Consider the following 15,645-nt stretch of genomic DNA (forward strand, 5'->3'; position numbering starts at 1 on the left):
CCTCCTGGACTTCATTTTATTTAAAATTAGGTATCAGGAAAACATGCTATTACATTGTATTAAAAATAAAACAATATCTATATTTATTATCTTATAATTTGACATAAAACGTGCTTAAACAAAATTATAAAGAAATCTTTCTTGCATTCTGTTCTGCAAACTTTCAAAATTGTGTCGAAATTTAGTTTTTTTGCTTCATCATTCTGTGGATAATATTGCAAGGCTGTTGAGTCTATCTTGGACGGTGTTTGACCTTAGATACGATTTGATCCATTTTAATTTGGAGAAGCTCCTTTCCCCTCTGCCACTGCGTCTTGAATTGTCAAAAATATACAGAGAGCAATAAAAAAAAATTGGAAATCCTGATTCGAAGCAAGGAATTCCTGGATTTTCAAAGGCTTTCCAATGTATGAAGAAGGGAGAACTGGCTTCAGTGCTTCGATTTCCTCAACCAGCATATGACCATCTAAATCTGCGAACTTTACAGACTTGATGTTTGTTTTCCTGAATGAGCCTGACATCTATTAGCGCAGTTTCCAAATCAGCAGCACGTTTTTGTAATTCCTACTTGGAATTTGTTGAAATGTACTCAAAAAGCCAAATAAATCAACATGTTTTTCAACTGCTTAAACCATGTGTCCAAAGACTGCAAAGCCTTGTCTAAGACTTGGTCGAAGTGGAGTCGCCACTTCCTGTAGCGCCCGTCTTCTCGTGGGGATCCCCTGCCCCGACTCAGGGGACTGTGAGGAGCCACACAGCACAGCTCCAGGTCATGGGGAAGGGCCGGAGGACAGGCCTCAATGTGTTGTTTGGTTGATGTCCCTGTCCAAAGAGACTTGCAGAGACAACAGGGCCTGCTGTGGTTTAACACCTGCTGCCCCAGAGACACTTAGCCCTGAGCCCCTGTTTTAGATCTCACCCCTCGCATAGTGCCACGCAGGTACTGTTGACTACCCCTAGTGTTGCGTTCAGTGTCTAAATGCAGGAGTCTGGTCACTGTCAAGGATTCTTATGGTTTAAGAAGTCATCAGAGATTCAGGAAAGAGACATCTTGAAGTGGGAAACATCAAGCAAGGCTTTCAAAGATCAGTCCAGCTATTTTTATTAATGTGTTAAAAGCTTTTATAATTGCAATAGCAACATGCATTTTGCAACAGCATGCTTGCTGAGAATAGGCACTAGCTCCCTCGCAAACCTGAATTGGAAGAAGCGGTTTGAAAATGGAAGGATTCTTATAAACCAAAGCTTTTAATGGTTATATCCATTATCAAAAAAAACCCAAAACAATTACTCCTAGTAAGGGTTGTGACACTCTTGAGTCTAGTACATATCTTATCTCCTACTTGAAATAAACCCTAGTATTTCATCATGCACAATTATCTGAAAGTCTACTGCTAGTTTAAGGACTAAATATATGCAGGCTGAGGAGAATGTGGATTCTGTGAAAAGTATTGACAAATAAACAGCAATGACCACAAGGTGACACAGCTATGATTTCGACACTAGCTGCCCACAACAGCTGTGTTTGTTCTGGTATTCTAACTGAAGCAAGTTAGAATTAGCAGAAGTGCCATTAGGCAAGTGTCATTTATGATTTCATTTTCACACGTCAGTCTGCAACCTATAAACTTGCTATTGTGGAAAAGCAACACAAATACTAATCTAGAAAAAACAGTCTGTTTATCTGCACCTTAAAACAGTTTCTCTAGGATCAACATATAAATCTATAAAGGAGAGCTTTAAAAGCCACAACCAATACTTTCATAACTTTAACTTTTTCAGATATTGCCTTTCTTAAGTCATAATATTTACACGAACATGAGGCTACTATCACACTTCAGGTCAAGGGAAACCTGTTTGACAGTTTGTTCGTTTGTCCATTTAGGGAAGCACACATGGACAAATCTGGGAATTTTCTGACAAAACAAGGTCCACATTTCTGGACTGTTCCTGCATGTACAGGCGTGAAGAGGGAAAGATTTACTGATGGCCGCCGAGTGTGGTAGCAGACTGATTTCCCAGCCCGGAGGGGCAGCGCGTATCCGGCTCACAGGAGCTCAGCTGCCACATGCGTGGACAGCAGCACGAGCAGCATCAACTCCTGGAGGAGCGCGTGGGGCGCAGAGGGCCCCGAGCATCGGGGGAGAGTCCCTGCGTACGAGACAGCGATCAGAGCAGGAGCAAATTCATCACCACAATGTCAGCATATCAGATAAATGGCACCCTTTGAATGGAATATTAAAAACAAATAATTAATTAATATTAATATTTAAAAAAATCATGTTCAACCTGTGTGCTGTTTGGAAGATTAAAGCTAGCAGGAGTGTAAATGGGAAATCGTCGCACACAGGAATGGAAACACGGGAGGGAGAGAGAGACAGTGTCTGGAATGCAGAGCATACGTCTGCCTGAGATCAGACAGGAGCAGAGGATACTCACCGTTGTTCAGAGTTATGTTTGAGGTTCCTGTCCTTCTCTGCGCGTCTTTGTGTCTGTTCACCTTCTTCAACTTCTTCTTTATCTGCAAGGAGCAGAAGTAGGTCTTGTTGGCCAGGCCCAGCTGCTCGGTCACAGTGAGGCGACATGACCCATCCGCAGCCACAGTGAGGTTAGACCTGAGCTTGTAGCTGGGGTGTGGTAACCTCCCTGGGTCCGTGCTGCCGATCAGCATCCCGTTCTCCAAGAAGGAGCAGAAGTAAGGCACAGAGCTGCATGTAGGCACACAGTCCATCCTCAGGTAATCTTCCTTGGTGAGGCAGATGGAAAATTTCTGGATGTGTTTCACCTCCACTGAAGACTGCACTGCGGCTGACCAAGAGAACACACACAGAGAGACCAGGAATTTCATACAACATCCATCTCAATTTACACATCTAAATAGCAGATCAGAGACATCATAGCCCCAGTCCTGGGAGGAAGCCTGGGTTTGCGATGTTGTGTACCAGCTGAAATCAGTGCTTCTTAATAGACATTTATTATAGAAACAGTTCAACATGTCCAGTTGTGTAGAAGAACTGATAATGAAAGACAAACTCAACAGTTCGACTCCAGGGCATCTAAAGCATTGATAGCAGCATTCAGACACCCTTGGTTTTTATACTAAAATCAGCCCATTAAATCTAGTGATCATAACAGAAATGCAGAACCTAAAACTACCTCACAACTATGAATTAGTGTTCTTTAAAAAAATAAAATACATGTTGTCAAGGTTCAGAAGATCTAGTCATTAACCAACCCCAGTCCCCATCAGGACAGTAGGAATTGCAATAACCTCTATTCTCCTGCTTCACAAGTCTCGCCCAGGAGACTGTTTGGACAGACGTTCATTTTTGCAGAAGAGGAACAAACAAGGAGAGTGGGAAGCAGGCAGGCAACAGTCTTGGGAGCCTATTCCCAAAACGGGGAAAACAGAAATGAGCATTTAACGAGAAGCACATCAAGCTCACACAAAGCACGGATCAGCTGAAACAAAGAATCCTTAAGAGGCAGCAGATACTTACCCACCTGGAGTATGGCCAGTGTGGCGGAGAGATACACCCTCATGGCTTGCTTGTCCTCTCTGCTCTGCAAAGAGCAGGAGAGATTGAGCCACAACAGAATGGGGTTTGTTTGACAAGTATGTCTGTCCCAAGCAGTGATCCAGAATTTCTCTGTCTTTCCCTCTTCCCCTCCAATTTTTAAGACTTATTTGTCTGCCCCCTGCTTGCCTGGGTCCGAGCACCTTCACTGCTCCCCAGTGTGCTTCAGGTCGGCTTTGCAGCAACAGGGCGTTGAGGAGTCTGTGCTGGTGAGGGCTGCAGCACCACCAAGGAGAGGATGTGTTTGACATCACAAAGTTGGCTGGGTTTCAAAGCCCAAGGCTTTTTATTCATCAATCCAAAACAGGAAAACCTCAGTCCATGATTGAATTTCTCCCTGGATAATTTTAAAATGGATGTTAGCTATGGATGTTTTTAATTCTTAACAGACTTTCCCCAGCCCCGGGCAACTTGGATGACTGTTGTTATAGGACAGCTTTGCCTCCCAACATAGATCGCATTAAAGTGCATATCACCTCCTAATCTTTGGTAGGTAAAGTAAAGCCATTTATCTGATCCTTGACCTTAAATGAAGACACGTGTCCGTGGTTAGTTATTAAGAAAAAAACAGTTGTGGTCATATGGAGCTCTTCCCTGCCCATGCCTTGATTCTGTCTTCACAGTATGGTGTGTGCTATGGGTTCCTTTTAATTTGGTGTGCAGGCCTTCCTCTGTGAATTCACACACCCCTAAATTGCTAATCTGGTCAGCCGGAGTCTTCACTGCTGTACAACTGTGGGCGCTGCCCACTCATTGATCTGATTACACAGGTCAATCACCTCTGTGCCCTTGGTCCTCTGGACCTGAGGAGGAGGAGGCTTACGGGACGTTACAGAAGGCAACTGGGGGATGGGAGGAACGCCTCTTGGATAAGTGGTGTGGTCTCATTCCAGCTGGTCACTCCTGGAGCAGCACTGCCAGGAGATCTGCCTGTTTCCCTCTGCTGGCTCCCTCGCTGCAGTCTGCTGTCACCATGTGGAGGGGCTTTTCACTGGCCTGCCTACTGCTCTGTACCTGCCAGGCGTCCACACCACCGTAAGTCCACTCCTGCTGTCCAACAGGCTCTATAGATTAACAACTGTGACACTAAGAGTTTGTTACAAACTCATCTTGGTTGCTCCTGTGAAGATGCAACTTGATTTCAAAGCTGTGTTTAAAGGTGTTTGAAATATTCAAAAATATTTATTTAATTGTCCTCTTTATCCCGTCTGCAAAGGTGTGCTGCTGTTTTCTGTCCAGCACTTTTAGGGATGTGTGCTATGCTTCCTACTGGACTTTTGTGTAGCTTTAAGTGGAATGAATAGTGTTGCTGCAGTTCAGTTTTTCAGTCTGTAAACATTTTCATGGCCACAGGACATTCCTTATCTTAATACACACTTGATATGATTTGCTATGTAAATTCCAACAGCAATGATCCTGGATGCTGAAATCAGGCCAAAGCTCTGCTATAAATGTTTTCAATTGCAACGAACACAAAGCAACAGCTGTAACTCTCTGGAGGATAATAAAGTACAGGATCAGTTAGTATAACTATTGCTATAGAGAAATAAATTAACAACTGTACTAAGAGGATCGCACTGAATCAAATGAGAAAGTTCTGAATGTAGTAGTGGCTTATTATTGAAACACTGTCACTGTGCAATGATATTATGAAGCCTTTATCGGGATATTTGTTGTAAAATTCAACTAATATTGAATTGAAACCACAATCCAATAGACCTGTGTCTCATGTTTTAATCATGAGGAAAAGTGTTATTAGCATTACACCTACTAATGCACATAAAGTCTCTAGTATGAAACAGAGACCCAAACCATCAAATTCACCAGACAGAAATCAGTCTCAGGTACAACAAATGCAACACATAAAAGTCCACAATATTTTGTACACAGAAATGTAACCTACATAAATGAATGACCAATGTCGTCTCTTATGAGTCTAAGTTGTCCAAGAATATCATTTGTCAATGAAAATTAAAGCCACTGTGATATACCTCACAATCCAATTCAAACTCACAATACTTGTATTCATTTTGTGGTGTGTTGAAATCAACAGAATATCACATAGGTAGTTAAATGTACTCATCTGGAGGACTTAAAAACTAACATTATCACAAGCGCTTAGCTTCAATATATATATACTGTATACAATATTCAAAATCGTAACTATATATTTTCAGTCCACATATTCGTTTACTGTTCCGAATACTGTACTGTAGTTCAGGTATTCTGAATCTCAGCCTCCTTCAGTTTTGCTCAATCCTTGGTAAAGAACTACAATGGGATCACCTGGTCTCTCACTTTGATTTGCAAGTTTCTTTGTTGCAATCAAGGAGGCAGCCGAGGATGATCTTGACTACAGTACTGGGTAATAATCAGCTCAGTACAGAGCACTGTAGTAAATCAGCAAACTCACTGCAATTGACCCTTGGTGACTAATGCTGTTCTGTTCTTCAAAGACCAACGTGTGAATGAACCATGTCTGTAGCTGTGGCTGACCAGTTTGGCTTGTGTTTTGCATCTCTAGGCTCTTTATGGTGACATTTCCTGAGATGATCATTGAAGGCATTGAGTCCAAACTGTGTGCCACCCTTCTCCACCCCAACGAGACCCTGCGTCTGTCTGTCTCGCTGGTCTCCGGGCAGGACAGGAGGTTGCTGCTGGAGGAGACCACAGCACAGGGCTTCTACCGCTGTGAGCACTTCCAGGTCAGTGCCATACTAGACAGGCATCAATGGTAGGTGCCAGACAAAGAGCCAAGGCTTTGAGCCAGGAGAGGAGTGTTCAGCTCTTGTGGTATAGATACCTGCAAAAATACAGTTATATATATATACAAAGATACCATTGCCAAGATACACATACCAAACTTCTAAGAACAGTATTGGAACATGACTTACGGATATTATAATACGTCTGCAGCCATATAACCCTGCAACTCACAACTGACAACCCACTGAAGCTAAGCAGGTGTGAGCCTGGTCAGTACCTGGACGCTGCTGGAAGTGGTGTTAGTGGTGTTACCCTGGCGTCTCATTGGCCTTTACCTATCATGGCCTCCTAATAATCATCCCTCTGTGAACTGGCTTCATCACTCTGTTCTCCTCCCCACTGATAGCTGATGTGTGGTGGGCGTACTTTGAACACTATGGCTGCTGTCGCATCATCTAGGTGGGGGCTACACACTGGTGGGGGAGGGAAGTCCCCGTTACCTATAAAGCGCTTTGAGTGGAGTGTCCAGAAAAGCGCTATATAAGTTTAAGGAATTATTAATTATAAAAATGTGCTTCTTCAAGAATCCCTGAGACGTGTCTTGCAGGGAGATGATTATTTGGTGTCAACGGCTGTGGGGGTGTATCAGTGCAATCATGTGTCTACGACCGTGAGGGTCTGTTGTGTGGTTGTGTGGGGGGTTTCAGTGTGGATGTGTGTCTGCAGACCCTGGGGGTGTATCGGTGTGGTTGTATTTCTGCAGACAGGGGGTTTGTGACTTTGTGTCCGCAGGGTCCGCTAGTGCCCTCTGACTCGATGGAGGTGGTGGAGGTACAGCTGCAAGGCGAGAGCTTCACAATGGAGAAGCGCAGTGAGGTCCACTTCCGTCCCTCTCGCTCCCTCATCTTCATTCAGACTGACAAACCCATCTACAAACCAGGACAGACAGGTACTCTCCCTCTCCTCCATGTGGGGTTGCAGGAGGGCTGAGCTCAGCCCACTGGCTCCTCACCTTCACATCTGCTGTACTAAAATCAGACACTTTCTAAGTGCACACGACTTGGCCAAAATATTAGGAACCCCCACCTATAAACTTGTTGGATCTTAACTCGAATAGGATGTGACATTCTATGGGGTTTTGAAATTAAATACTGTATATATTCTGTATATAAGCAAATATTACACTACACATAGAAATGGGTGCATTTCGTGCATACACTTACTGTTACAAACAGAATTGTATAGCCTCTCACATACTCATACGTCTGTAGACTAAAATATGGACCTGAAATGACCGGTGATCCCTTTCGTAAATCCACAGAGCTATCAGACAGTGATAGTTCTGTGTACTCTGCACAGTACACAGTGCAGATGGAGATAGTAGATGGATGTTTCTTAACTGTCAAATATTTGCTTTTAGATGCAGACCCAAACCGCACTGCAATAGAAATCCGAGATTTCTACCCTCAGCACTTGTTCACTTGTGTGAACATGCTGGGCCATCATAATGTAATATCACCACAACCATCGGAGATACTGTGCCAACAATCTTGTTCAAATCAACAAACTTGACATTCGAGCGATAGTTTATCATTAAAACTTTGATTGCAGTGTTCTTAACTTGTGTGAACTTTGCACTGGACTGAACTCTTAACGACTTTAAGACATAAAGTTTGCGTGAATTCCTGAATGTGTATTTCTATATAGTCTTGTCTTCTCTCTTTATTTAGTGCATTTCCGGATTGTTTCTCTGAATGAGAACTTTGTTCCTGTCAATGATGTGGTATGTTTCCAATCTCATCCTGTGAGAATCTCTTCACGTAATTTTTTCCTATATGTACATTGTACAAGTTCATGCCCAGATGTGGTAGCAGTAGTGTCAGAGAGAACTAGCTGGTGCCAGAGAGCCCTAACAAGGAGAGGAAGCTCGATGTGGGTGAGCGAATGAGTGGCCTAACTCAAGGATCAGTTCTGGGGCTGTTGCACGTTCGCACCCGTGTCTACATCCACGGCAGTGCTCCCATACGATGGGGCACGTCGACTGGCCAGCCCAATCACGCTGAAGGGTCTGACTGTTATCTACATTGTAGATACTGTAGAAAGTGATTCAGTTTTAGCATTTTATTCCCTTTTGTGTGTACCTTAAAGAAACCACTGTGGAAACACTGTAAATATTGCAGCCAAGAAACACTAGATTGTATTGACTATAGTTCATTTCTGCATCGTCACCCAGTTCATCTTCTCTATTTGGACGTTTACCTATGTTAACTTATAGAGTGTTATATTTATACTTATATTTGGCCATGGATTTCATTGACTGCAAGCTTTACTTCAACTTTCTACACTTTACCACAATGTTTCAATATGGCTTCTTCTGATTGTATCATGGTGTTCTAGAGTAGACCTTTATGGGGTAAGACCTTTCTAGAATCCTGCTGTACACTAAGGGCAGGGGGAATACACACAGATGTCACAGCTACAGAGGTTTATGGTCAATCAGAGTGGCTGGGAGAGCGAAGAACAGAGGTGAAAGGAATTGCTGATGAAGGATGAAGGACCTGCCTTATAAACAGGACAAAGTAAGAGGCAGGAGCTCAGAAAGGGCTGAACAGGCTGTATGACACATGCTGCAGGGTATCCTTTAAGCAACAGGAGTAGCTGTTTAAGTTGTTATAAAAGAACAGCAGATTGTTCCCTTGATCTGGAGAAGGTACAGCTGAACAGATGTACAGTACCTCATGTACAGATTGTGGATCAACAATGCAGTTCTGTGGCATATGTTCTACTGGCAATGTACATCTGACCAGCACTGTGAGTTCATCTGTGTTAAAGATTGCTGATAGCAGTTTAGAGCAACCATGTGGACAAACAGGTAGTCAGAGCATTGTTGTTTGATCAGTGAAGACAAACAGCAGCTCCAGGTCAGAGGGTCACACTCCTCCACTGATCAATACATCAGCAGCAGAATGAGGGGGAAAAACAAACGAGAAAAGGAAAGAGGGAAAGAAATGAGGGTAGAAGGCTTCACAAAATTTGCTTGTCCACAAGGATCAGAGGCAAAAGAGCTTCTGAGAAAAGCAAAACAAATTGACCGAATGAAGGTGAAGGGAGCTGCTGTCCTGCGTTCATGTTTCCTGTATGACTTGCTGTGCCAGCTGCTGCCATTCTTCTGGAAGGAGGGGTGCTGGAACAGAGAGGCTGGAAACCTGCAGGTTCACTGTGTGTACAGTGCAGAAGCGAAGTACTGCGTGTTGTATCTAGTGAGCTACAGTAATTGGTGAAGCCAAAGTAAACCTGCTTATGTTTGTGTTTTTCTTTTGCAGTACGACGTTGTGGAGCTGAGGGTGAGAACCACTGCGCCTTAGACATAATAGGACAGTATTCCAATGGAGGAGATTCCAGACTTTTTCCAAAATCTCATTTAATCACCTTTTTGGATCCAGAGGTCACACAGACCATAACTGATGGGGAAATGAGTGCTAAAATCCTACATTGAGTTGGGCACTAGAAATCACAAGAGGGTAGTTTAAGAGGGTAAACAAAGAACCAGCATGTCCAGGAATTTAGTTTGAAATGGATTAATCTCCTAATGAAAGTAAACAGATCCCCAGGCAGTGTTCTGTGACCTGGTCCTTTCCTGATTAGATTCTCACATCTGCAAAACCCCTTCAAGGCTAAAGAAGGGAAGCCCAGATGAGGTCACATGTGCTGCTTGTACCGTTTTGACAAAGCCGCCCTGACGTCTCTCTCTAAACCCCCAGGACCCGGCACGCAACAGGATCAGTCAGTGGCTCGAACAAACATCCAACGGGAGCATCCTGCAGCTGTCGCTCCCCTTGAATCCAGAAGCCAAACTAGGCACATATACCCTGGCAGTCTTGGAAAAAGGAAGCACACGAGTTTCCCAACACTTCAAAGTCAAGGAGTTTGGTAAGCGCCTGGAGCTGGGCACCATGCTCCTCGGGCTGAGCTTGGCCTGTCTCCTGCAGTGGAGGCGACAGAGCTGCCTCACAGACGGAGGTGAGACCATGTGGGGGATGAGATCTCAGAGGCGACTGTAACACCGAATTCTTTGCCTCCTGTTCGCAGTCCTGCCCAAATTTGAAGTCGAGACTCATCTTCCGGACTCGATCTTCATTTTGGACACTGAAGTCACGGCTAAAATCTGCGGCAAGTGAGTCTGAATCCTCAATTACGGCAAACGTAAACTTCAGAGGTATTATAATGGATTTTTTGGATAAAGAATAAAACAATATAATGTATCTTCAGTAAGTTAATGTTTAAAACATTGATCATTTAAAGGAACCGGTGTTCTGGGTTTCTAGAACCAATGTGTTGTTCATTCAACTGTCACTAAATAACACACAGTTGACAGGGAAAATGCAACAGTACAATTTCTAGTCAAAATGATCATGGAGGTGGGAACACATGAATCAACAGCCTTCTTAGATGTGGAAAATGAGCAAAATATTAATCCAAATCACTCACAATTAGGGAGTTTCTATTTCCAACCAATGACTAACACACAACAGAACAAAAAAGATTTTTAGTAGCATTTGAGTTGTTAGTCTAGGACTCCAGGTGACAAGAGAACAGAACGATAGCTGAACAAGTGAGCAAATTCACAAAACTCAGCCAGAAGACAGACTGAGAAACTCCTGGGATATATGGTGCCATTTTCTTTGCCTATTTCCCTTTTAATGTTTCACTTCTACCTAAATTCCTTTTCCCTTTTTCCATGTTTTCTGCACTAGTACTGAATGTGTTCTACCTTTCCCATTGTCTACATTAAATAAAAGAAGCGAAAGTGTTTCAGTAAACACTTTCCTGAAGTGTAACATCGTGCTGTAGTTTCTTTACTGAAGAAACAAGTGTACTTGTGTGCTGGCATGCACACATTGACCCTGGGTCTACACATTTCTCTTCAGTGCCTTTACTTGTTGACAGTTTGTCTCCCTTCATTCTTACTTCTCTCTGCTTGTCTTCTCCTGCACCCTAGAGATGCACATTAATAAAGACCGTTAAATGACAGAACGAGGTAACTACTGTGGGTGCAGGACTGGAAGGATCAATTCTACAGGCGCTGGACCGGTACTGACCAGTGGTGCCCTGCCATGAAAAGAGAAGATCATCCCTGTCACTTCCCAGACAGGCTGGGAGAACTACAGTCCCTCCTGGCACCGGCTGGCATGGGCAACACTGGAGCCCACTAGGAACTAGAAGCAGAGCAAAGCCCAATATGTGAGAGATGGTTTTGTTTCCTGTCCATTTGCAGGTACACATATGGGAAGCCAGTGTCTGGCACAGCAAAGCTGGAATTGTGCCGGAAACGTAGTCAATATCAACATGACGTTATCGATAATGTGACAATCTGCCGCACAGTAATTGATGAGGTAAGTTCATAAAAATGACCAGAACGTGCAGCAGGTATCTGAATTATCTGAAGTTCATACTGGCAATCTAATAAATTCTTAAAGCAAGGTTTTGAAGAATATTGGAACTTAAACATGTTTAAAATGTTATTGTTTTATTTTTACATACAATAAGTGAGAAAAAATATATAACAAAGTTGTACAATCCGAACTATCCCATTAAAAGACTTTCTGAATCTCCTCATCTGGTATGATCCACAACTCTGCTGGGGTTTGTAGGATGTCAGTGTGCGTTTGCTCTCATAGACGGACAAGACCGGCTGTTTCTCCTACACCTTCAACGTGACAGAGTTTATGCAGAATGAAGGGCAGCTCGAGAACAGGCTTCGCTTGTACGGTGAGCTAGAGGAACACGGAACAGGTGGGGAACTTCGACAGCAGTGATCTCTGAGGCACACATGGTTCCTTAGGGCAGCAGAGAGGAGTCGCAGTCCGATGCCTCTTCGGAATTACAGGACCTGTCCAAAGTTGTACCAACTTGTCGCTCTATCTCAGACAGCTTCATGACACCACGTTCATTCCTTGCTAGTTTTCGGTCTTTGCAGTGAATTGCTTTGATATCAGGTAGCAAAGCTGACAATGTTATGCTGCTGAGCCTTACGCTCAGGACCATGGAGCTCAGCTTGCAATTCACCAAATGCAGAGTCTCAGAGCCTCGGGGATCTTCGGATGGTGTCAGGCTGCAACGAGGGGTATGGGAGAAATGGTTGCAGGTTAATTGAAGGATTGATGGAGACAGGCATGAAGGAAAAATGAATCGGTAGGCCACTTGCAAGCCATGGAGAGGGGAGAGGTAACAGATTGCCTTGTAAGCATCGCAGGGGAAAAAACAATGAGCCGTCTGCCTAAGAGACTGAGACTCCCAGTGAAAATGACTCGAGCTGAAGTTGATAAGGCCCCTGCCAGTAGGATGGAAAAAAGAGGAGAAACAACTTCCTTCGAACAGAGAAAATAAAGGTAGCAGGAGAAAATTTCGCTTTTCATTCAGGGCTCCAGTAAAAGGACTTGGGCACAGTTCCCAACATGTCAGAGCAATGGGATGAGGAGAGAGAAAGCCTTAAATAATCTGCTCCTTGAGAATAATTGAATTATTGGCCGCGTGATAGAAAGCGCTGGTTGCCAGTGGCAGTGGCGGGATGTGAGCCGCCATCAGCCCGAGCGTAACAGGCAAGAGTTGCACCAGAAACCTTGACTGCCACATCACAGTCAGGTGTGTGAGCCCTAATCCTCAAACATCTGCAGGAACAGGTCTGCTGGTGGTTCCAGATAATCCAATTTAAAGCCGATAGGTGGGAGTATAAAGAAGCTATCTGTTACATCAATCACTGGCATTTGAAACTAGCTCTCGTTAGCTCACCGGTAGGACTGCCACATGATGCTGTCTGTGTGCTCCATTTCCAGGAGTGGTACGGAGAGGAGGTGTTGACACACGCTTCACCCACCTGTTGGGAAAGGTTGAGTTCCTGGATACCGCCAAGCACTATGAGCAGGGGATCCCCCTACAGGGCAAAGTGAGTAACTGCAGTGTTTTCTGTTTCTCGGGGTCCTGTTACATCAAATTCATCATATTTCATTTTATAAAAAAAAAAAAATTCTTTTCTGCAGCCCTGTATTTTGGCACTCCGCCTGGAGTTGTCTGGCTTTCTTCTATCACGCTGGGGCAAGTGGACAAATTTAAAAACATAAGGCCTTTCTCTTGTCCTCAGATTAGAGTGGTGCGGCATGACTCATCTCCTGTTGCCAATCACAGAGTCTATGTAACCAGTGAAAGTTCCTGGCCACATGAAATTCTACTGAATGATACCACTGATAGCCAAGGGATCGTTCACTTCTCTTTCAACACTTCGCAGTGGACACGTTCAACAATATGGCTGGAGGTCAGTACTGTTTATCTTGATGCTTGATTCTAGCCACACACCCAGATGTCATGAAGTCACGTCTTCATCCTTGCTTGTGGAATCAGCTCAGCCTGAACCCCCTTTACAATGGTGGCATTCTGACGGACTGCCTAGTAGATCTGTGTAAAAAGTCTCACTGTTTCTCAGGAATGAGTGAACAAGAGCAGACACTGGCAACACCTTGCACAGGGTGTGATCAGCACAGGAAAAGGAGAAAGGCCTCTTAGACTCTTCTTTGTTTCTCTGCAGGCTAAATCCTCTACAAGCCCTCAAGACCTTTGGGCTCCCGGGTACGAGAAAGGTGGCCACTCTGTCACACGCAGTGATAAACCAAGTAGCAGCTTTATCTCCATCCAGAAGATTGATCAGACACTACAATGTGGGACACAAGTGGCCATCAGAGCCCAATATTCTTTCTTTCAGAAAGACATTGAGGCAGATGTCGGATCCATTGACTTTTACTACCTGGTAAGTCGTTTTTTTGAGGGCATAGATTAAAATGTGATGTCTTCTTTCCTTCTCTGTTTTCAGAAAAAGACAGGCTGAGGTTGGTCCTTGGTATTCCTGTATATTTCATACACAATCCTGGCCCCTGTGAAGTTAAAGGAAGGAGATCCTAAAACAGTTACACGTCAGAGATCTGGGGAAAGGCAGGACCCCATGACAGTGGGACTTGAATACAGAGAAAACCTGTCTATAGTACAGCTGTGGCTGTGTATGACAGCACATGCCTGAGCAAGAGCACGTAGAGGTGTAACAAGGAAGGACAGAGCTTGTTTTGATTCTGAGGTCCCATTATAATTTTTCCTCTCTGTCGAAGTTAAACTTTAAAAAGGTTTTCAACATCCGATGTTTGATGTGTACGACACAGAATGTGAGTGTCATGTTAAGCTGAGCATCATCAGCACAGCAATGAAAGTTAATCCAGTCTGTGAAATATACTGGCCAGCAGTAGCATGTGGAAAGTACAAAGAACTGGGCCAAAATTTAAAACTCCACATGCAACCACTGACCAAAAGTCTCTCCCTCCAGTTTATTAGTCAAATGATTATATAAGACAGGAACATGAACATGACAATGCCTGATGGTCCCACCAACACTTCAAGACCATTAACACAAATGAAACACATGTGCCAATACATCATTTCTCACCCATATTAGAGCCATCCCCATACTATTATTATGTCTGAAACTAGATTCATTACAATATTCTGGATAACCAGAAACCCATGGAGGTGCTGAGACATAGTTCCTTCTACAGCTTTCCACTAAGAATGCTAAAAGGAGATTTAGACTGGACTACAGGGTGGGCTTAAGGGGTGAGGTCTGCAGTCCTGAAAGAACTAGGAAGACACCGGAGTTATGAGCAACAGATTTACAGGTACTTGTTTTTAGCTGTAGTAGGAATGGCATTTAACACACACTATGACAGTCCTACTGAAAAGGACAGCTCTTGTTCCGATGCTGAGACAATTTTCTCTAAAGCTTGAGGAGACAGGGGCAGAGTGTGGGAATTTACATCACTGTCATTACTAACATCCCATCTGCAAAATCAAATGAAATCACTCAGCATTACAGACAGTAGGATACATCCCAACTCTAATGGCCCAGATCACTCACAAGAGACTTTAAGATAATATATTACAGGAGATAAGTAATTGTTATTCTGTGTTCTTGGTCGAGCAGCAGATGAGTTGAGCTTCTCTCCTCTATGTGCTGTCAGGTGGTTTCCAGAGGAGCCATTTCAATCAGTGGACACATGGTGGAGCCCCTGGTGGCAGGTTCAGGTGTGTTTGTGTCGTATTCGCCCCGACCCTCACACTGGTCTCTAGGAGTCAGTTAATCTACAGCCAATCTCTAATCAGCTGTTTCAAAAGCAAAGCGTTGGGAAACAAATTGCTAAACAGAGGACCAATAAACACTGAACTATTGCTAAACAATTACATACATATTGTATTTCTAATGGTGTTCTGAATGCCTGAGGTTTGTGGTTTGTGTGGATAACTGAAGGCACCCCGTTATTAGGGTGTC

The 15,645-nt window shown here is 43.8% G+C and overlaps 2 protein-coding genes across 2 annotated transcripts in view; one reads left to right on the plus strand and one right to left on the minus strand.

Moving 5' to 3' along the window:
- The window catches only part of LOC148641234 (alpha-2-macroglobulin-like), a 32,218-nt gene that overhangs the window by 795 nt on the left and 15,778 nt on the right, over positions 1 to 15,645 (plus strand). Inside the window, exons 2-14 of the mRNA XM_088619548.1 lie at positions 4,472 to 4,613; positions 6,103 to 6,283; positions 7,077 to 7,233; positions 8,015 to 8,067; positions 9,608 to 9,628; positions 10,046 to 10,214; positions 10,374 to 10,458; positions 11,560 to 11,677; positions 11,963 to 12,077; positions 13,118 to 13,227; positions 13,423 to 13,593; positions 13,864 to 14,082; positions 15,338 to 15,401. Of these exons, the coding sequence (XP_088475674.1) occupies positions 4,552 to 4,613; positions 6,103 to 6,283; positions 7,077 to 7,233; positions 8,015 to 8,067; positions 9,608 to 9,628; positions 10,046 to 10,214; positions 10,374 to 10,458; positions 11,560 to 11,677; positions 11,963 to 12,077; positions 13,118 to 13,227; positions 13,423 to 13,593; positions 13,864 to 14,082; positions 15,338 to 15,401 (1,525 nt within the window). The 5' untranslated portion in view covers positions 4,472 to 4,551. The remainder of the gene's footprint in view (positions 1 to 4,471; positions 4,614 to 6,102; positions 6,284 to 7,076; positions 7,234 to 8,014; positions 8,068 to 9,607; positions 9,629 to 10,045; positions 10,215 to 10,373; positions 10,459 to 11,559; positions 11,678 to 11,962; positions 12,078 to 13,117; positions 13,228 to 13,422; positions 13,594 to 13,863; positions 14,083 to 15,337; positions 15,402 to 15,645) is intronic.
- Positions 886 to 3,865, minus strand: LOC148641235 (uncharacterized). Its single transcript, XM_088619557.1, has 3 exons — positions 3,501 to 3,865; positions 2,440 to 2,808; positions 886 to 2,151 (listed from the first exon to the last, which is right to left on the minus strand). The coding sequence occupies exons 1-3, from the start codon at positions 3,541 to 3,543 to the stop codon at positions 2,048 to 2,050; spliced, it is 516 nt and encodes a 171-aa protein (XP_088475683.1). The 5' UTR covers positions 3,544 to 3,865; the 3' UTR covers positions 886 to 2,047.

This window comes from Lepisosteus platostomus, chromosome 25 (genome assembly GCF_059453375.1).
Source record: "Lepisosteus platostomus isolate fLepPlt1 chromosome 25, fLepPlt1.hap1, whole genome shotgun sequence".
NCBI classification, from domain to species: Eukaryota; Metazoa; Chordata; class Actinopteri; order Semionotiformes; family Lepisosteidae; genus Lepisosteus; species Lepisosteus platostomus.